General features: G+C 45.7%; 1 protein-coding gene across 1 annotated transcript in view; it reads left to right on the top strand.

The window, feature by feature from the left end:
* Window positions 1-19752, top strand: part of LOC126188228 (flap endonuclease GEN) — a 49202-nt gene extending 29450 nt beyond the window's left edge. The window contains exons 7-8 of the mRNA XM_049929780.1: window positions 17979-18336; window positions 18940-19752. Of these exons, the coding sequence (XP_049785737.1) occupies window positions 17979-18336; window positions 18940-19589 (1008 nt within the window). The 3' untranslated portion in view covers window positions 19590-19752. The remainder of the gene's footprint in view (window positions 1-17978; window positions 18337-18939) is intronic.
* The last annotated feature ends 1431 nt before the right edge of the window (window positions 19753-21183 follow it).

Here is a 21183-nt window from a genome sequence, read left to right as displayed (position 1 = left end):
TCGGGACAGAAAGACTGAATTTAGGTTGAGGTGTATCTCAGCACTGTGGTATATGGTCTGATAACGGATGCACTGGGAAAGCCGTATATTAAGGTATGACAAGTGCCACCACTGGCATCCAAAATAGGGTTGTAGCCCTGAACATGATGTTGACATTGCACAGCAGTTGAACATGCAAAGTGATTGTGTAGAATGACAGTGATCGCAGCGTGGTAGATGCGGAAGATACGGTTGACATGCTATGTGTCTCCCTGAATACTGAATATGCTGTGTCACTGAAACTCGTCTGTGTAGGTTCAGAGTGTAAGTACATTAATTTGTTTTTATGCACTTTGTTGTTGAAGACAATGTAAACACTGAGCAGTGGCAGGCCCTGATGAAATCAGAGCAGTAGAGCCATGTGGAACTGCGAATGAGCCAGGTTTTATGTTCAGTGGCTACATTGTTAATAAGCAATAAGGTGCCTCGAGGTGAAATTTCATGGTTATCCCAGGGTTCACAGAAGTCCCCAATGTAAGCAGGACACGGGAACATATCAGTAATGCACTGTACAGCACACTGCATGTCTCAGTCATAGATGTCCCACTCCTCCGCCTGGGAACGCTGTTGGGCGATGCTATTTGTAACGGTATTCCACAGACACATACAAAGCTGCATTGTTGTCTTAATTATGTTAAATGAATCGCTCCATGCTGAAAGGGCTTCAGTCCATTATTCCCAGTTTTAATAAAACAAAAGCCAAAAAAAAAAAACACATTCTGGACACTATTGTATGAGTTGAAAGCTAAAGGAAAAAAAGTCATTGTTTTTTATTGATTGAGTGCAAAAGTCCTTAGAGAATTTCAATGAATTTGAAGTGTTTTAAATTACAAAAGAAAGTTTTTTGTTGAACTGAAATCCTTTTGGCATGGACCAAAATATTTTTCCATTTCACTTTTACATTTTCTTGGGGAAAAGGAAATGATTCATTTATTACTTTGAACATATTCTTATAGCTTATGAATGCAATGGATTGTGAGTATTAATAAAGTAAAACACGGTTTTTGATCAATATTTATTACAAAAATAACTGAGAAGAAAAAAATTCAATACACCGTTTCGAGTTTCTTTAGACTCATCTTGCTTTTGTGGGTTAACAACTTCACTTGTGGGCCAACATGTAATTTCGTGGCAAAGTTCTTGATGTTTATTAGGTATAGGAGTGAGTAATCTAGTAATGTTCTTTATTTTTGTTGCTTTTGCTGGAATTTTCCCCATGGAATATGCCCAGTTTGGTGGAAAAGTCGAATTTGAAACAGATCCAGGATGAGAAAGACAGAATGTCTATTTCATGATGCCATCAACAAAATGGGATGTTATTAGACATCCACAGAGTTGACTGCTGTATGGAAACTGCATCATTGTGTTGATGCCAGAATGTACTTTTTTGGTCTCATGACACAGACTTCAGTACAGATTCTTCTGATATGCAGTGTCTTTTATTATTAATAATTCGCCACCAGTTCTTGAAATCCAAATCATCCTCAGTTTTCATTTCAGATTTTGCAGATGTTTCTTTCTATGATCAGTTCGGCTATTTCATGCACAGAGTACAGTTGGTTGTATTTGATTGCCCTGTCACAGTGCAGAAAAGAATGTCCTCTGACAGGAAAGAATTGCTCATTTTTTTAAAAATCAGTCAGTGTCTGTTAAAAATTCTTATTCTGCTCTGCACAGTTGTCTGAAAACAAATGTAGCCATTTAATTTCAGCAGGAATGATGTGCAGGTAATTATGCAAGAAAGAATACACCTCATTACATCCTTTCTTGGCAATTCCCTTGTGATAAATGTTATTCTAGCTTTATTTTCCCCAATATCATGAATACAAAACTCATTAGTAGTCAGCGAGGGCAATCAAAATGTTTTCTAGACTGGGATACCTGGTAATTGAATGTTCTGTATAAAATCTATTGCCAGAGATGATACATAGGGTTGATCTATCATTAGTTTCAACTTCGTTTCTCACAGACTTTTTAGCCTTTCTCTTAGGCACTGTCACCGCAGCCATTACACACCTTTTTTGCCACAGCATTAATATGGAGATTTCAAATCTTAACTTTTAATTCATCGCACAAGCAGCATGCGTCACTTGAAGTCACCCAAATGACAAGTAGTAGTTCTCATTCAGAAACAAAGCAAAAGTCTGATAGCTACATTTGAAGTTATATGTTTTCCCTTGAACATTTTATGAATTAACTTTCTATTGAGTCTTTTATATTATTATTATTTTTTTTTTTTTTTTTTTTTTTTTTTTTTTTTTTTTTTTTTTTTTTTTGTGGTTTAAGGGCGCACAACTTCAATGGTCATTAGCGCCCTGACTACTCTAAGAATGCACCGCGAGGCACAAGTGGACAACAACAACTAAAAGGGAAAACACGATAAAAGACAGACTGACAGGCATAGGATTAAAAAACAGCATCATCAAATGTCCTGAGAGAGGTTTGTCAAATTGATAAAACGAAGAACACGAGCAACTGCTCGTGGGTCATCCGCTAAAATGGCATCGAAAGTACTTGGCAGGTTAAGATCTAGACGCAGTGTGTTAAAATATGGACAGGACATTAAAATGTGTCGAACCGTCAGCAAGTGCCCACATGGGCAGAACGGCGCTGGCGCAGCCGTCAGCAGATGGCGATGGCTGATCCGGCAGTGTCCAATTCTTAACCGGGCCAAAACTACCTCCTCCCGCCGAGAAGGGCGTGAGGAGGACGTCCAAGCCACGGGAAGAGGTTTTAAGGCCCGAAGCTTGTTGTCTGTAAGTGCAGCCCAATCGGCATGCCACAGCAACACAATGCGCCGACAAATGACCCTGCTAAAATCGGACGAAGGGACACAACAAGAAGCTGTCCGAGGCTGGAGGACCGCAGCCTTGGCCGCGGCATCTGCAGCTTCGTTCCCAGCGATACCGACATGGCCAGGAACCCACATAAAGCTAACCGGAGAACCGACGTCCACCAGCTGCTGAAGAGAGCGTTGGATCCGGTGTACGAAAGGGTGAACCGGGTACGGATCACTGAAGCTCTGGATGGCGCTCAGGGAGTCGGAGCAGATGACATAAGCAGAATGTCGGTGACGGCAGATTTAAAGAACAGCCTGGTAGAGGGCAAAGAGCTCAGCTGTGAAGACCGAACAATGGCCATGGAGCCGGTATTTGAAACTTTGTGCCCCGACAATAAAGGAACACCCGACCCCGTCATTGGTCTTAGAGCCATCTGTATAAATGAAAGTCATGTTGATGAACTTCGAACGAAGTTCCAAAAAACGGGAGTGGTAGACCGAACCGGGGGTAACCTCTTTTGGGAACGAGCTGAGGTCAAGGTGAACGTGGACCTGAGCCTGGAGCCAAGGTGGCGTGTGGCTCTCGCCCACTCGAAAGGTTGCAGGGAGTGAAAAATTAAGGTGTTGAAGGAGGCGACGAAAACGAACTCCAGGGGGGTAGCAGGGCAGAGACATACAACCCGTATTGACGGTCGAGAGAGTCGTCAAAAAAGGAACGATAAGACGGATGGTCGGGCATTGACAGTAGCCGACAGGCATACCGACAAAGCAGTATATCGCGCCGGTAGGTGAGTGGCAATTCGCCAGCGTCAGCATGAAGACTCTCTACGGGACTAGTATATAAAATGCTCCGATCGCAAGTCGTAAACCCTGATGTTGTATGGAGTTGAGGCGGCTTAAGATGGATGGCTGTGCAGAGGAGTATACGAAGCTCCCATAATCCAGCTTGGAGCGGACGATCGACCGATATAGACGAAGTAGGACAGTTCGATCTGCTCCCCACGACATACCACTGAGAACACGGAGGACATTTAAAGAACGGGTACAACGGGCGGCCAAATATGACACATGTGGAGACCAGCTAAGTTTCCTGTCAAATGTAAGGCCTAAAAATTTGGTTGTCTCCACGATTGGGAGAGCAACGGGACCGAGTCGTAAGGACGGTGGGAGAAACTCTTTGTAGCGCCAGAAGTTAATACAGACCATCTTCTCGGCAGAAAAATGGAAGCCATTGGCGACACTCCAGGAGTAAAGACGGTCAAGAGAATGCTGAAGACAGCGCTCCAGGACACGTGTACACTGCGCGCTGCAATAGATGGTAAAATCGTCCACAAAAAGGGAGCCTGACACATCAGCTGGGAGGCAATCCATTATTGGATTGATCGTGATGGCGAAGAGAGCGACGCTCAAAACTGAGCCCTGTGGCACCCCATTCTCCTGGCGAAAGGTGTCGGACAGGACAGAACCCACACGTACCCTGAACTGTCGATCCATTAAAAAGGAACGAATAAAAAGAGGGAGGCGACCGCGAAGGCCCCATGTATACATGGTGCGGAGAATGCCCGCCCTCCAACAGGTGTCGTAAGCCTTCTCCAAATCAAAGAACACAGCCGCGATCGGGCGCTTCCGCAAGAAGTTATTCATAATGAAGGTCGACAAGGTAACCAGATGGTCAACAGCAGAGCGGCGCCTACGAAATCCACATTGTACATTGGTAAGTAGGCGTCGAGACTCGAGCAGCCAAACCAATCGAGAGTTAACCATTCGCTCCATCACTTTACAGACACAGCTGGTAAGCGAGATAGGTCGATAACTGGAAGGCAAGTGCTTGTCCTTCCCCGGCTTAGGAATCGGGACAACAATAGATTCGCGCCAGCATGCGGGAACATGTCCCTCAATCCAGATGCGATTGTATGTACGAAGAAGAAAACCTTTACCCGCAGGAGAAAGGTTCTTCAGCATCTGAATATGAATAGAATCAGGCCCTGGAGCGGAGGACCGTGATCGGCCAAGTGCGTTTTCGAGTTCCCGCATGGTGAATGGGGCATTATAATTTTCACAATTCGAGGAGCGGAAGTTAGGTGGCCTAGCCTCCTCTGCCTGTTTGCAGGGGAGGAAGGCAGGGTGGTAATGAGCGGAGCTCGAAACCTCTGCGAAAAAGCGGCCGAAGGCATTGGAGACAGCCTCAGGGGCCACAAGGACGTCATTCGCGACCGTCAAGCCAGAAACTGGGGAGTGGACCTTAGTGCCAGATAGCCGGCGCAGGCTACCCCAGACAACAGAAGAAGGAGTAAAACTGTTGAAGGTGCTTGTGAAAGCAGCCCAGCTGGCTTTCTTGCTTTCTTTAATAATACGACGACACTGAGCACGTAATCGTTTATAATTAATACAATTCGCCACTGTAGGGTGGCGTTTAAAGGTGCGTAAAGCACGTCGACGAGCAGGTAAAGCGTCTCTACATGCTGCGGTCCACCAGGGGACCGGTACGCGACGTGGAGAAGAAGTAGGGTGAGGGATGGAATATTCAGCAGCAGCGAGAATGACTTCCGTGAGGTGTGCGACCTGACGATCGCAGCTTGTGAAGGTTTGATTCTGAAAGGTCGCCCTGGAAGAGAAGAGCCCCCAGTCTGCCTTGGAGATGGTCCAACTAGAGGAGCACGGAGAGGGAGTATGCTGCAGGAGATGGATAACACACGGGAAGTGGTCGCTCGAATATGTATCAGCAAGTGCATACCACTCAAACCGGCGTGCAAGTTGGGGAGTACATATAGAGAGGTCTAAATGGGAATAGGTGTGAGATGTGTCCGAAAGAAAAGTAGGGGCGCCAGTATTGAGGCAGACAAGATTGAGCTGGTTGAAAAGGTCTGCTAACAAGGAGCCCCTTGGGCAGGATGCTGGAGAGCCCCAAAGGGGATGGTGGGCATTGAAGTCTCCAGTTAACAAAAATGGTGCAGGTAGCTGAGAAATAAGTTGCATCATGTCTGCCCTGGTAACGGCAGATGACGATGGAGTGTAAACGGTACAAAAGGAAAACGTAAAAGTGGGGAGAGTAATGCGGATGGCAACTGCCTGCAGGCCGGTGTGCAACGTGATGGGATCGTAGTAAATATCATCCCGGACCAGCAACATAACCCCTCCATGAGCTGGGATACCTACCACAGGGGGTAGGTCAAAACGCACAGAGGTGTAGTGTGCCAAGGCAATTTGATCGCATGGGCTTCGTTTCCTGGAGGGCTACGACGAGCGGACGGTGCAAGCGGAGCAGCAACTTCAAGTACTCTCGGTTGGAGCGAATGCTGCGAATATTCCAGTGAATAAGTGCCATCGTAAGAAAAGGAAGATGAAAAAAGGGGTCACCTCGAAGGCCGCTGAGGGCATGGCTTCGAGCGAGTACCGCCGCCGCTATCAGTAGGCGGACAGTCATCGTCCATTGGGTCCATAGGTTCATCGGCCATCTCGGGAGGATGGCCAGGAGGGGGAGCTTCCTCCGCCGGTGAACGGCCAGATGTACGGCTACCAGCGGTGCGGCCAGGCGAAACGGATGACGGCCTGGGGCGGCAACCGCTGGGTGGCGCAGGAGAAGAAATGCGCCGTGGCGGAGAAGGAGAACTGTGCTTCCTATGAGCCTTTTTGGAAGGACGTTTGGAGGTCAAGGAACGTAGGAAGTCTGCACGGGATGGTTCCTTCTTGAAGGCCCGTGCATCTGACTTCGGGGTCTTCGTCTTAGCAGAAGCTGATGAAGGGGCTGGTGTCTGTGGGGTGATGGGAGGAAGAGGAGACGTCGACCGTGCGATCTTAGCCCTGGCCGAACGGACGACCGTGGTGCTGAAGGTCAGATCGCATGTCTGGGTTGCTACCTCCCTGGTAGTCCGAGGAGAGGCGAGGACAGTACTGTATTTCCCCGCTGGGACAGCGCGGGTTTCCTACTAGCCAATAGCTTGCGAGCAGCCGAGGTGGACACTTTCTCTTTGACCCGAATTTCTTGGATACAGCGTTCTTCCTTATAGACAGGACAGTCGCGGGAGGATGCGGCATGGTCACCCTGACAGTTCACACAACGAGGAGATGGAGGTGGACAGTCACCCTCATGGGCATCCCTGCCACAAGTGACACATTTAGCCGCATTGGAACAAGACTGTCGAGTGTGATTGAAACACTGACACTGGTAGCAGCGCGTAGTTGTCGGGACATAGGGGCGAACAGAAATAACCTCGTAGCCCGCCTTGATGCGCGATGGCAGCTTAACACTATCGAAGGTCAAGAAAAGTGTCCGGGTCGGTACAAGGTCATTGTTGACCTTTTTCATGACCCTATGGACAGCCGTCACGCCCTGCTCAGCGAGGAAAGATTGAATCTCCTCGTCAGTCAATCCGTCGAGAGAGCTAGTATAGACTACACCACGAGACGAATTCAAAGTTCGGTGGGCCTCCACCCGGACAGGGAACGTGTACAGGAGTGTGGCCCGAAGCAGTTTTTGTGCCTGAAAGGCACTCTCAGTTTCTAGTAATAAGGTATCGTTACGCAACCTGGTACAAGATTTGACAGATCCGGCTATGGCATCTACGCCCTTCTGGATAACGAAAGGGTTGACAGAGGAAAAATCCTTTCCATCCTCAGATCGAGAAACGACGAGGAACTGTGGGGCAGGCGGTAGTACTTTTGTCACTGGTGGCTGGTCACGTTTCCGTTTTTGGGCAGAAGTCGAAAGCGATGGAGTAGAATCCATTGCGGAGGAATCCCCCATGATTGCCAGCGTCTCCGATGGCGCGCTCCTTCCTTGTGGGGACCCTCTCAGAGGGCACTCCCGCCTTAGGTGAATATTTACACCTCAGGTCACACCTCCCGAGAAACAGACGGAGGGACCAATCGGCATGGTCAGAAGGTATCAGCTCAGGCAATCACCCCTCCCCGGGCCTGGCCTTTACCAGGGGGTACGCGCGTGCCTTACATGTCTACCCAGGGCGGGGACTTACGCGTTACCCCGTCACCGGCTACGCGTGCAAACGCGTGGGTCGGCCTTCAGGCACGCACAGGGAGGAAGGAAGAAGAGGAAAAAGAAGAGAGAGAGGGAGAAAGAGGACAGACTGTCTCAAACGCCGAGGCGGAGACCAGAGAAGGCAAGGAGAAGAAGGCAATGAGAAAGCAAGGAGAAGAAGGCAAGGAGAAGAAGGCAATGAGAAGGCAAGGAGAAAAAGGCAATGAGAAGGCAAGGAGAAGTCAAGGGAAAGAGTAAGGAAGACAGTGAGGTGGAGAAGAGCAAAGAAAGGAACCAACAAAAGGAAGGAAGAAACGAGAAGTGAAAAACCAGAAAGACCACAATTATAGGTCGTGGAACCGTCCGTCTCCGGACGCAGGCGCTAACTACCCCCGTGAGGGGGATGGTCTCCTTTTAGTCGCCTCTTACGACAGGCAGGAATACCTCGGGCCTATTGAGTCTTGCATGTAAATACTTACTTGTCCTCCCAGAGGAATGGCTTTCTTTTACTGCATAGCTATTTAATTCTTCTCTGACAAGTTGTCTGATTATGGGTGACAATGTGTTTACACTGGGAGTTTTCCCTCTTTCATCATTTGGGCTCTGATCTTGTAATGTAGGAAAAGTCAGATTGCTACTTACCTTAAAGAACACACATCAGGTTGCATACAGGCACGATTAAAAGACACTTACACAAAGCTTTCGGCCACAGCCTTCTTCAGTAAAAGAGAGACACACAAGCAAGCACACTTGACACATACATGACCGCCAGCTCCAGCATCACGTGGTATGCAAGCAGCTATCTGGAAGGGGCAGGGAAGGAGAAGGGATAGTAGTGCCTTTTTAGCACCTGCCCAATCCACCCATCCAGCACTTCCTATTCCAGTCATGTCACAGGTTTATCCTACCCCATCAGAGGTCAGTCCACACGTGAAAGCAGCCGTGTCATTTACCAGCTATGCTGCAATCATTGCACAGCCTTTTGTATTGGTACAACTACCAACCAGCTGTCCACCAGAATGAACGGCCACTGCCTAACTGTGGCCAAGAGCAAGTAGACCACCCTGTAGTACTACATGCAGCTGAACACAATGCACTTGATTTCAGTGGCTGCTTCACCACCCGAGCTTTCTGAATCCTCCTCTCCACCACCAGATTTTCTGAATTGCGCAGATGGGAGTTATGCTTACAACACATTCTCAGTTCCTGTAACTATCCTGGCCTCAACATACAATAACATACTGTCCCCACATCCTTCACCCAACATTTTCCACCCCCTGTCCTATCACCTCCTCCCCATTCTCATCTCCCACTCTGTCTGCAGCCCCCTGCCAATGCACCCGCCCATTGTTCCCCGCCCCTCTTCTTTTTTTTCCTACTTCTCTGCCCCACAACCTCCTGATGCTGCACCTGTTGGCAGTCTAGACCCTGTATACTCCACTAGGCAGTGTTCGTCTCTCTCCCCACCCATGCATTACTATCCCTTCCCCTTCCCTGCACCTCCAAATATCTGCTTGCATCCTACATGATAGTTGTATTTTGGCCTGAGATGCTGGAGTTGGCAGTCGAGAGAGAGAGAGCGGGGGGGAGGGAGGCGTGTGTGGTTGATGTTTCTTCTTTACGGTAAGCCCCCTCAGGGGGTCCACAACTCTTCTGTGGATACGTGCGTGGCGAGCACGGGGCCCCGAGCTATTGCAGCCTTCTTTCTCTCCAGGGCTGCATTTCCTTCCCCTTCCCCTCCTTTCCCCTCCTTGCTCCTTTCCCGTCACCCTCTCCTCTCCCTCTCTTGGTGTCCTTGCTTATGTTGGCTCCCGCTATCCTCCTGGTTCTTTTGGTTTTACAATTCTGCTTTGTTGCGTAATCATCTCCTCCTTTTGGCATTCCTTGGTCCCCCTCTGGGGTTTGACCCCATTACAAAATTTCTCCTCCATAGTGTGAGCCATTTGGGGAAGAGCACCTTACCTAGTGTCTCCGACGTGCGCCCTCCTAGTACATTCCACCTTTTCTTTCACATCGTTGTCTGATGCTAGGGTGCATAGCCAGCACGGTAGCCAGCCCGTGTGGTGCGGTCGCTATGTACCCTTTTGGTTGAGCCCCCTGAACACACAGGGATCACACTTCTGATAGCTGAGCTGTGACCTCCTCATGCATGCGTTGGAGTGGTTGCTCGTCATCCTGGAGCATCGGAACTCCCGGCAATGGCCGCTGTGCCAGACGGCCCTTGCTGTGGCTGGGTGGCGCCCGTGAGGAGAGCCCCTGATCAGAGTGGGTGGTATCAGGGCGGATGCTATGCAAATGAAACACATACGGGTCCAAAACTCTGGCCGTTCTTCTGCGGCCGTGTCTCTGCGTGGAACTGATTCTTCAAGTGTTGCTTCTCTTGCCCTTTCGGCCTTCCCTTCCATGGCAACCCCCTGGGAAGAGGGTCAGGCCCGTCGGCTAGGGCTGAAACCTTTCCCCCGTTATCTAGTTTGCACCAGGACTGATGGAGATACTTTCACCAATACCAAACCTTTATTCTTTGTGGAACACATTGAAGACAAGTTTGGCGAAGTGGACTCCCTGAGCAAGATGCAGTCGGGTTTGTTGCTGATCAAAACTGCTTCAGCTGCCCAATCTGCTGCCCTTCGTGCCTGTACCCATCTTGCCACAATTCCTGTGTCCATTACCCCCCACCAGTCTCTAAATATGGTACAAGGTGTGATTTTTCACAGGGACCTCATCCTTCAAACTGATGAGGAACTTCGGGACAATCTCGGACGGCGGGGTGTTCACTTTGTTCGGCGTGTTCAGAAAGGTTCTAAAGACAATCGCATTGATACTGGTTCCTTTATCCTGGCCTTTGAAGGGGATACCCTCCCTGAGAAAGTTAAGATTATGGTTTATCAATGTGATGTGAAGCCGTACATCCCATCTCCTATGAGGTGTTTTAAGTGCTTACGTTTTGGACACGTGACTTCCCGCTGTTCACAGGCCCCTCTCTGTGGTGACTGTGGACGTCCACTCCATGAGGGGAGTCCCTGTGTTCCCCCTCCTGTGTGCGTAAATTGTCATGGTAGTCATTCTCCACGTTCACCAGATTGCCCAGTATATAAGAAGGAAAACAAGATACAGGAGTATAAGTCCCTCGATCGTTTAACCTACATAGAGGCCCGTAAGAAATATACACGTCTTCACCCTGTGTACATGACATCTAGTTACGCCTTGGTTACATCTGCACCCCTTCCTCCCCCTTCCTTATCCCCATCCCAGACCCCTCTCCTCCCCCCTTCCCCTGCGGCTCCCACACCTTCTCCTCTGGGTGCTGCTCTCCCTCCCCAGCCAGAGAAGTGTCCCACTCCTTCGGCGTCTGCCGGTCAAGGGCGCCTCTCCCGGGTGCCCCTTCCCGGCACCTTCCAAGCCAAAGGTCTGCTGCCGCGCGACGATCGCGAGAGCCGCGGTCTGTCGGCCCCCAGGTTGCCCGGTCTCTTTCTGTTCCTGATCTTGCTGCAGCTGGCTCCTTTATGCCGCACAGCCCTCCTCGATCTCAGCCTGAAAAGAAGAAGAAACATAAGTCCCGGGACAAAGAGCCTCTGGTGTCACCAGAGGTCCTTTCCCCGACTTCACAACCGGATTCTGACCTGTCGTTCATGGATGTTGCCCCCTCCTTGTCGGTGACGGGTGGGGACTTGGCGGTATGAGTGGCTTTAGCGTGTTCAGCCCCCATTTAAATCATCGTTCTGTGGTTCTCCAGGAATCTCATTTTACTGATTCTCACTCACCGACCTTCCGTGGGTTCCGTGTTTTCTGTCGAAATCGGGTCGGACCTCTGCGGGCTTCTGGTGGTGTTTGTACGTTGGTCCGTACAGACATTGCTAGCACGTGGATTCCTCTTCAAACTACGTTGGAAGCGGTTGCTGTTAGGGTCCACCTAGACTCTGCGGTCACAGTTTGCAATCTTTGTCTCTCTCCCGACAGGACTCTTACACCTGCTGCCTTAACTGCCCTTCTTCAGCAACTTCCTCCTCCCTTCCTCCTCCTTGGGGATTTTAATGCTCGTCATCCCTTGTGGGGCAGTGCCTTTCCATCTAGACGAGGTCTTCTCATAGACCAGTTTATTGCATACCACAACTTGTGCCTTCTTAATGATGGCTCCTGTACTCATTTCAGTGCCGGTCATGGTACCTTTTCTGCCATTGATCTTTCTCTTTTTTCTCCCTCTCTCCTCCCTTCATTACACTGGTCGCCACACGATGACCTTTGTGATAGCGACCATTTCCCATTGATTATCTCACTCCCTTCCCGCTTCCCGATGGACAGATTACCTCGTTGGTCTTTCCAATGCGCCGATTGGCCTATATACACTGCACAGGTTGTGTTTTCTCCCTCTTTGTCGGGTTGTATTGATGACGTCCTACGTGACGTGTCTGACGCGATTGTCCGCACTGCTAACCTTGCTGTCCCGCGCTCATCTGGACCATTTCGTCGCCAGCAAGTCCCATGGTGGAGTACGGCCATTGCCATTGCCATCCATGATCGCCATCGAGCTTTGCAACCAGCCTTACTACCTTTAAACGCCTCCGCACTAAAGCCCTTTATTTAATCAAACAGAGCAAGCGGATATGTTGGGAACGATTCGTTTCTTCCCTTGGTTCTACTGTCCCTCTGTCACAGGTATGGGCTACACTTCGCTCTCTCCAAGGTTGCCATCGGCAGTCCACCCTCCCAGGCCTTCATCTCCCAGATGGCCTTTGTACAGACCCATTAGTTCTTGCAGAACATCTTGCGACCCGTTTTGCAATGGCATCAGCCTCCTATCCAGCTGCTTTCCTTCACCAGAAACAGCGGGCTGAAGCTTCCACCTTATGTTTTACCCCTTGTGAGTCAGAATCTTACAACGAACCTTTTACTGCATGGGAATTTCTTTCTGCTCTATCTTCTTCTCATGATACGGCCCTTGACCCAGACTCAATGCATAACCAACTGCTTCAACATCTCAGTGCTCCACAACGGCAACATCTTCTTCAGGTGTTTAACCGTATCTGGCTCCAGGGTGACTTCTCTTCTCAGTGGAGGGATAGCATCGTGGTTCCTGTCCTCAAGCCTGGTAAGAACCCCCTATCTGTTGACAGCTATCGGCCAATTAGTTTGACCAATGTTGTTTGTAAGTTACTTGAACGGATGGTAGCCCGTCGGCTCAATTGGGTCCTCGAATCTCGGGATCTATTGTCTCCTTACCAGTGTGGCTTTCGAGAGGGACGGTCTCCAATCGATCATTTACTTCGCTTGGAATCCGCAGTTCGGCAGGCTTTTTCCCAGCGCCGCCATTTGGTTGCAGTGTTTTTTGACCTTCGGAAGGCCTATGACACGACCTGGCGCCATCACATCTTACTTACCCTGCATCAATGGGGTCTTCAGGGCCCACTCCCGATTTTTATCCGCCAGTTCCTGTTCCATCGATCATTCAGAGTTCGAGTTGGTACTGTTTTTAGTTCTCCACGGACCCAGGAGACGGGCATCCCACAGGGTTCTGTCTTGAGTGTCCCTCTTTTCCTCATTGCTATCGATGGACTTGTGGCCTCTGTCAGTCCTTTGGTCACCCCTGCCCTGTATGTGGATGATTTCTGCATTTGTGTTAGTTCCTCTTCGATGGCATCTGCAGAGCGGCAGCTCCAGGGAGCTATATGGCGTGCCTCTGCATAGACCCTCTCACATGGGTTTCAATTCTCTCCTCTAAAATCGCGGGTGGTCCACTTCTGTCGCCGTACTACGATCCACCCTGATCCGGAGCTCTCTCTCTGCACAACGATTGCTTGTGGTCCCACAGTTTCGTTTCCTGGGTCTTCTTTTTGACAACAAGCTCACTTGGCTGCCCCATATCAGACATCTGAAGGTAGGATGTTTCTGTAAACTCAATGTCCTTCGCTTCCTTGCCCACTCCTCTTGGGGTGCGGACCGTTCCCTCCTTCTCCATCTCTATCGTGCTCTAGTTCTGTCTCGCGTGGACTATGGTTGTCAAGTTTATGGTTCAGTTGCTCCTTCCACACTGCACGTGCTGGATCCAGTCCACCATCGTGGTATCCGTTTGGCCACTGGTGCCTTCCCTACTAGCCCTGTTGATAGTCTCCTGGTTGAAGCTGGGATCCCCCCCCCCCCCCCTTTCTGTTCGGCAGTCCCAGCTTCTGGTGTCTTATGCACTCACTATCTGTTCCTCTCCCCCTCACCCTTCCTATTCTATCCTGTTCCCAGACCATGGACGTCGCCCACCCGACTCCCACCCTTGGGCGGGTTTACCGGTTGGGCTCCACCTTGCATCTCTTTGCCATGATTTTCAGCTTCCTTCTTTGTCCTGCCTTCCTCGCGCCCTCCCCTCCAACCCCCCTTGGTTAGTTCCCTGGCCTCGAATTCGGATGGATCTCTGCCGAGGTCCAAAAGATTCCATCCCCCTGGTGGTGTTCCGTTCCTTTTTCCGCCAAATTTTATGGGAGTTTCGGGATGCTGTTGTTTTTTACACTGATGACTAAATCTGCTGATCATGTGGGGTATGCCTTCGCGTCCTCTGTTGGAACAGAAAATAATCTGCTGCCACCTACATGTGGGGTGTTTACTGCAGAATTGATGGCAATTTCCCAGGCCCTTACCTTTATTAAACAGTCCCAACACAACCGCGTTTTTTTATGTACGGACTCAATGAGTGGCCTTCTTGCTATTGACCGGTGTTTTTCGTGCCATCCCTTGGTCTCTGCCATCCCTGACCATATCGCTGATATTCACCGTGCTGCTTGTTCCATTGACTTCCTTTGGGTCCCTGGCCATGTGGGTATCCCAGGTAATGAGCTCGCTGATCGTTTGGCTGGGGGAGCAGTCACTTACCCCCCGTTTTCTGTAACACCCCTCCTGCAGCGGATTTACGGCTTCACATCAAATCCCACTTTGCACTGTCATGGCCCAATTCTTGGGAGGCTACTCCCCTGTCTAATAAACTTCATGCGATTAAGGTGACACCAGGCCCGTGGTGTTCTTCCTTTCGCCTCTCCCGAAAGGACTCGACCACAGTGTGTCGTCTCCGCATTGGCCATACCAGGCTGACCCATGGTTTTCTTTTGTGTGATGAGCCACCCCCACTTTGTGGTTGTGGAGCCTTCCAGTCAGTAGCCCACATTTTGGCTGAATGCCCCCTTCTTTTGGATCTGTGTGCTAAGTACAGACTCCCCCACACTTTACCTTGGATGTTGGCTGACGATTCCCGGATGGTCTCTCTGGTTCTCAGTTTCCTCCGGGAAAGTGGTTTTTATTCTCAGTTTTAAGGTTTTTAATCTCTCTCTGGTATTGGGGCAGGGCGGTGAGTGTTTGGGTGTCTCCCACTGTAAGCAGTGTTTGGAGATTCCCGATTCACCTCCCTGACCGAAATCCTCTTTTCTTCCCCTTTTACTCTGTTTTTACCCCTTTTTTTTAAGGATTGGTTAGTCTCCTTTTCCCATACGTACTTCTACATTCTAGCGGTTGTACCTTTTAAGTCACAGGTGGTCTTGCCTATACTGCTTCAGCATAGCGTTGGGTTCGTTCTCTTGCTGGCTTCCCTCATTTTGCTTTTTACCATTGACGACATGACTGCCCCTTTACGTTTTTAGCATTTTCCCTTTTATTGTTCTGACTTTCCTGAGATGTCACATTAGCAGAATGGACCACATTTGAAACAAGGGACTGATGACCTTGCTGTTTGGTCCCTTAAACCTCAAACAACCAACCAACTTTACAGTAAGCAGCAGTTTGTATGTTCCTACAATGCTGATATTCCGACCTGAAGCTTACATTGCTTGAGTGGACTCTGATCTAATATAGACAATTTTCTCAGTTGTTTCACTCTCTTGTCAGTTGTAGCTAGAAGAGGCAGAATTGCTTTGTAACATTCCTTCCTTTTGTTGTTACTCACAACTGCATGGTAAGTAAAAACTTTATCAACTTCTCAAACGGAATCCTCTTTTCTAGGATGTCACTGAATGTCATGTATGTTTGTAAGTGACTGGATATAAATATCTTGTTTATACAAAAAGGGGAGATTTTGAAGGTGTACTGAAATAGCTCCTCATCATCTGCACTAAAGCCGTGAAAACACTGGAACCTCTTGCACCTGAAAACATAAAAGAATCCACTGTAGAAACGTATCCAAGCAGTTAACACTATCATAATAAAGTGTATTGTTTATTACAGACACTAGTAATAGAGTTCAAAAAATTGTTAGTTACATACATTATAGTTAAAAATTTCCTGCAGTCATATCCTATAATTTTAGCTGGTATGTATTGTCCTTTGTAGTGAACATGTTCTTGGCATTTTAGCTTTGCTGTTTTTGAAATATTCCTCTCCCATGTTAAAGATTTACTTTCTCTTTTCTTCCCTAATCTACTTTCTTCTTGTCCTGATAAAGTGGCGTCCTCCATCTCTTTTGAAAATAAGAGTGGAAATATTATCTACAAAAGAAATGTTTAGGCCTACAATACCAGCTGTTTCCCTTCAATAAACAAATTGTACATGTTAGCCAATACACACTAATGGTAAAAACTGCAACAAAGGAGGAGTTGTACAAGGAAAACTTAAGTTGGTAGGCATGTTTATACATCCGATAGATGACAGCTGTTGAAATTTGGCACATGTTGGATGAGAGTGGCACACTACGAGGACACAAATCAGTTTGGTTTTAAATAAGTACTTTAACAGTCTTGAGCATTTGTTACCTTTGAGATTGGATGTAGTGAGTTGGTGTTACTGAAGAATATTTTTAAGACAGTGAGAATGCCATTATCAACAGCTCACTGAGTTTGAACGAGGTCACATAGTAGAGCTATGAGAAGCTGGATTTTCCTTTCACAATACTGCAGAAAGACTTGGCAGGGATGTAGCCACTGAACATGATTTCTGGTGGCAGTGATCATGGGAAGGTACAGTAACAAGAAGACCAGGCTCTGGATGGTCACATGGCGCTACAGAGATGGAAGATTGCCATGTTCGGCATATGGCTGTGGCACATCGTACTGCTTCTGGAGCAGAATTTGAGCAGTAGTTGGAACCCCATTGACGCCACGAACTATTACAAATCAATTACTTCAAGGACATCTCTGAGCCAGACACCTGTAGTGGGCGTTCCACTGGCCCCAAACCAGCACAGTTTGCGGCTTCAGTGGTGTCAAGCAAGAGTTAAACTAGTTCTGCCTTGTTGCCATTAATAGCTGTGTGCTGGTTAGGAGGAGGCCAGGTGAGCATCTGGCTACCATCCTGTCTGCAGCCTAGACACACTGGATCTGCATCTGGGGCTATGGCCTGGAGTGTGATTTTGTATGACAGCAGAAGCACTCTTGTGGTTATCGCATGCACCCTGACTGAAAATTTATACATGAGTCTGGTGATTCGACCTGTTGTGCTGCCATTCATGAACAGCATTCCAGGATTGTATTCCAACAGGATAACGCTCACCCACATGCCGCTGTTGTAACCCAATATGCTCTACAGTGTGTCATCATGTAGCCGTGGCCTGGTCAATCACCAGAACTGCCTCCATTTCCACATGTCATCATCGGATGACAACTGCACCATCATCTACAATGAGCATTAACTTCCCTGTGCTGACTGACCAAGTGCAACAGGCATGGAACTCCATCCCACGAAGTTACATCCAGCACCTGTACAACACAATGCATGCACAATTGCATGCTTGCATGCAACATTTTGGCACTTACACTGGTTATTAATGTGCCAGCATTTTGGATTTGCAATGGCTTATCTCGTGCTTATATTAATCTGTGATCTTGCAATGTTAATCACTTAAATATGTTACCTGGACAAATGTATTCCCAAAATTTCATTACTGTACATTACTTGTTCCTTGATTTTTGCATTTTTTTTTCTTTCAGTATATTTTGCACATTGAAGTTAACAGCATTTCCCTGTGAAGTGTCCTACTTCCCTGCTTAAATGCAGTTTCTTAGCAAGAAGAACTTTAGTCTTGGACTGAATTCCTTCTTGCATAGAAATCTAAACAATAAGTTTCAGTTTGTATATTTCTAAGCACTGGACTGAATACTTTTTTTGCTCAGAATGATGGAAGTATCCATAAAGATACAATCCACTAAAATCTCATTTTGCAAATGTTGTGACTGAAGCCCTTTCTGCCTGGAGCAATTGACATACTTTTGCTTATTTCTTTTCCAGAAGTACACAGGAAAGTTGCTGAAATGGACAGAATGCTATGCTATTGAAAAATTCATGCCACTGGTAACACGATGGCATCTTGTGCATTTAAGTGAAGGTAAAATTAAGAACATAGAGGCTACAAGAGGGTTTTTGAAAATATCTCCAAAAATGATAACAAAGAAAAGGATTGTTAAAGGTATTTGTAGTTATGAGATACTTTGGAATGATGAGGAAGGTTTTATGAATACCATTGAAATGGATGATGGCATTACTATTGACAAATTGTTAACGACTGTGGAACCACAACACCTAGTTCAGAAAGCATACCCTGAAGTAGTACAAGAATTCTTGGCTGAAAAAGAAAAATCTAAAAAAGGTACCAAGAACATTTTCAAAACGTTACATTGTGTTTTTGTACAGAATCTGACATATTTGATTTCTTAATTTTGTGTGCAGTGGGAAATTTACAGTATTTGTTTCCATCCATTACAGTTTAATAAGTTTTGTACTCTCCTTGCTGTATTGGCAATGAAAAATGAAAAACTGTGATAAGAAGCCATGATTTGCTTAGGGTTGGTTCTTTCCTTTAAAAATAATAATGTCTTACATTCATTGATCTTGGTTTTCTGCAAGATTAGCAACAATCACTTTCTCAGAGACCTCCATGTATGAAGTTGTGGATGAAAATCTCACAAAAGGAGTAATTATTTAAAATGTGATGATTTCTCTATTATTTAAACTAATACTTCTGCTGTTTCTCATTTGATAAGTATTGTTACTTACATGGTTTTATGGCCATTCATATAGACACGTAAAATCACAGACTATTTTTTATTTTATTTTTTTTATTTTTTAAGTAATGTGCTGAATTTCAAACATAGTTTGTTATTAGATAAAATTTCATACAAAACAAAATTGTATTTAAATGAGAAGTGCATCATAAATAAGATTTTGCTAATATGTTCTTCATTATTATCAGGAAAAGAGAAAACCAAAAGAAAACCAAAGCCTTCCATGAAAACAGTGTCTGTGGCTTGTCTCTGTGAATCTAAGGAGAATGGAGGTTGTCAGCATGTTAACAATAAAGCTTGCCAACAGAAAAATGCTACAAAGAAAACTGTTGTAGAAGGATACCATAATATTGAGAAGTTCTTCAGCCGGTTGTCAATCAGTGCTGTTGACAACTTGGAAACAGATATTAATTCTGGAGAGTCTGCTGAACAATACAAAAGATCATTAACCCCTGCCTATCAGAGTACTCCCAAACGGGCAAGTAACAAAACTGATCTTAGAATGAAAGTATTAAAAAAGGGCATTCAATCTCTTGTCAAATCAGAATGTACACAGAAATATAAAAGTAGTGAAGAAAGTGAAAGCAGTTCACTGCTTTGCAACTGTTCAATTCTGTCAGATGAATGTGACATGTGTAAGATTTCTGGTGATGAAGATATGGATCTCACATCAATAATTGAAGATATTGTAGGCAGAAAATGTAGTCCAGATAACACAGTGGATTTGAAACAAGAAGAGTTAGCCAACAATGATAATGAAGATGAATATGTTCCATTGTATGAAAGATTGAAGCTGAAATTACAATGTGACTTAGTGAAACTGTCAGATATTGTATAAGTTAGTAAATAATAAAATGTTTAATCACCACAGTTAATTTTTGGTGTGTTCTGCTGCATTTGATGTATCCTGTCTTGAGAATATATTAACCTTTACACATTTTTATTTCTTGGGATTTTATATATAAACAACATTTACTTGGAAATGAAGCATTATTTACAATAAATTATATTTATTTAAAATGCTCCACCATTTTTTTGACTGATTTAATGTGAAACACCAAAGTAAAAAACTGAATGTTTACATAGCAGTGTTCTTCTAGTCTTGTATCGTTTTATGGAGAAATAAATTGCTAAATATTATAAACAACTAACCATTGTATCCAATGAGTATATTATACATTCATTAAATCAATTAATTTAACAATGTCAGTATTACAGAAGACAATGGTGGCTGTTTCCTACTGTAATTTACAGTTCTAATGTCATCATCTGATAGTTACACATAATAAAAACCATTATTTTCCTTAGCAGAAAATATATCTGGATTAGCAAAAAGTACCTAAAAAATATTTTTTTTTAAAGTTACTTTACTCAGGATATTGAACAATTAGCTCTTGGTTTTGTGTACATTAATTAATAACCTAGCAACTGTTCTATAAAATTTTGGGCATGCAGCCACATAATTCAGCTTCTTCTTCTAATATCTAGGCTGAATACCATCCAGCCATCTTCAGAGTGAGCTGAGGTGACAAACACTCCAGCACTTGCTCCGACCATGCAGCAGTTCGGTCCTCGGGTTTAAAGGGATGGAGCAAATGCTGGAGCGTTAGTCACCTCGGCTCACTCTGTAGATGGCTGGACAGTATTCAGCTGAAATATTAGAAGAAGCTGAATTTATACAGTTGCACGCCCAACATTTTATGGAACAGTCTTTATGCCACGAAAACATGAAGATGCAAACCTAGCTACTATTTGCACTTGTTCTTCTGTTTATTGTTTGCAGCAGTGCTAATTTATACTCCGAGCCATACAGGACCTCCTTTTTACACTCTAGTCCATGACAAAACTTGCTAGGACATCACTAAAAAACAAAATACTGTTTGTCGTTAAGTAAAAACACAAGCTAGGTCTTTCCACATCTTTAATTGTACTCAAACTGAGCTAACTCAGCAGATGCATCTGCCGTACTATAAATAAAGTCAGAAAAATGCAAAATGTTTAAGTCCATTATTTAAACATGTCTCAGTAAACTTATAATTGAAAGTTGTGAGTTCACAGATCGTTGAGTACAACTTAAAATATTACAGTAAACAGAAATGTGTGGCATAAATAGAATTTTAGAGACAATTAGCTTTGTATATAAAATTTTGAAAAATGCAGAATATAAACAAGTTGTTCAAAATAACATTAAATTTGTTAATAATTACATATTTTCAGTTACTAACATTTTCACATGATCTTTTGCAGAAGTTGATTATTTTAGTCAAGTTGGTTATGAAATATACTTCTGGACACAAATAAAATTACTATGTTGCATTACAAGAATTTATAAGACATTAATTTTTCATGAAAATATCTGTATTGTAAAAACCAAAATATTATTATTGTAATTAATAATGAACTTGCACAACATTTAATAATGCTTTGATCAC

The sequence above is a fragment of the Schistocerca cancellata genome, chromosome 5, assembly GCF_023864275.1.
Source record: "Schistocerca cancellata isolate TAMUIC-IGC-003103 chromosome 5, iqSchCanc2.1, whole genome shotgun sequence".
NCBI lineage: Eukaryota > Metazoa > Arthropoda > Insecta > Orthoptera > Acrididae > Schistocerca > Schistocerca cancellata.
Note: the sequence above shows the minus strand (reverse complement) of the source record. Positions and strands in the feature narration are given on the sequence as shown.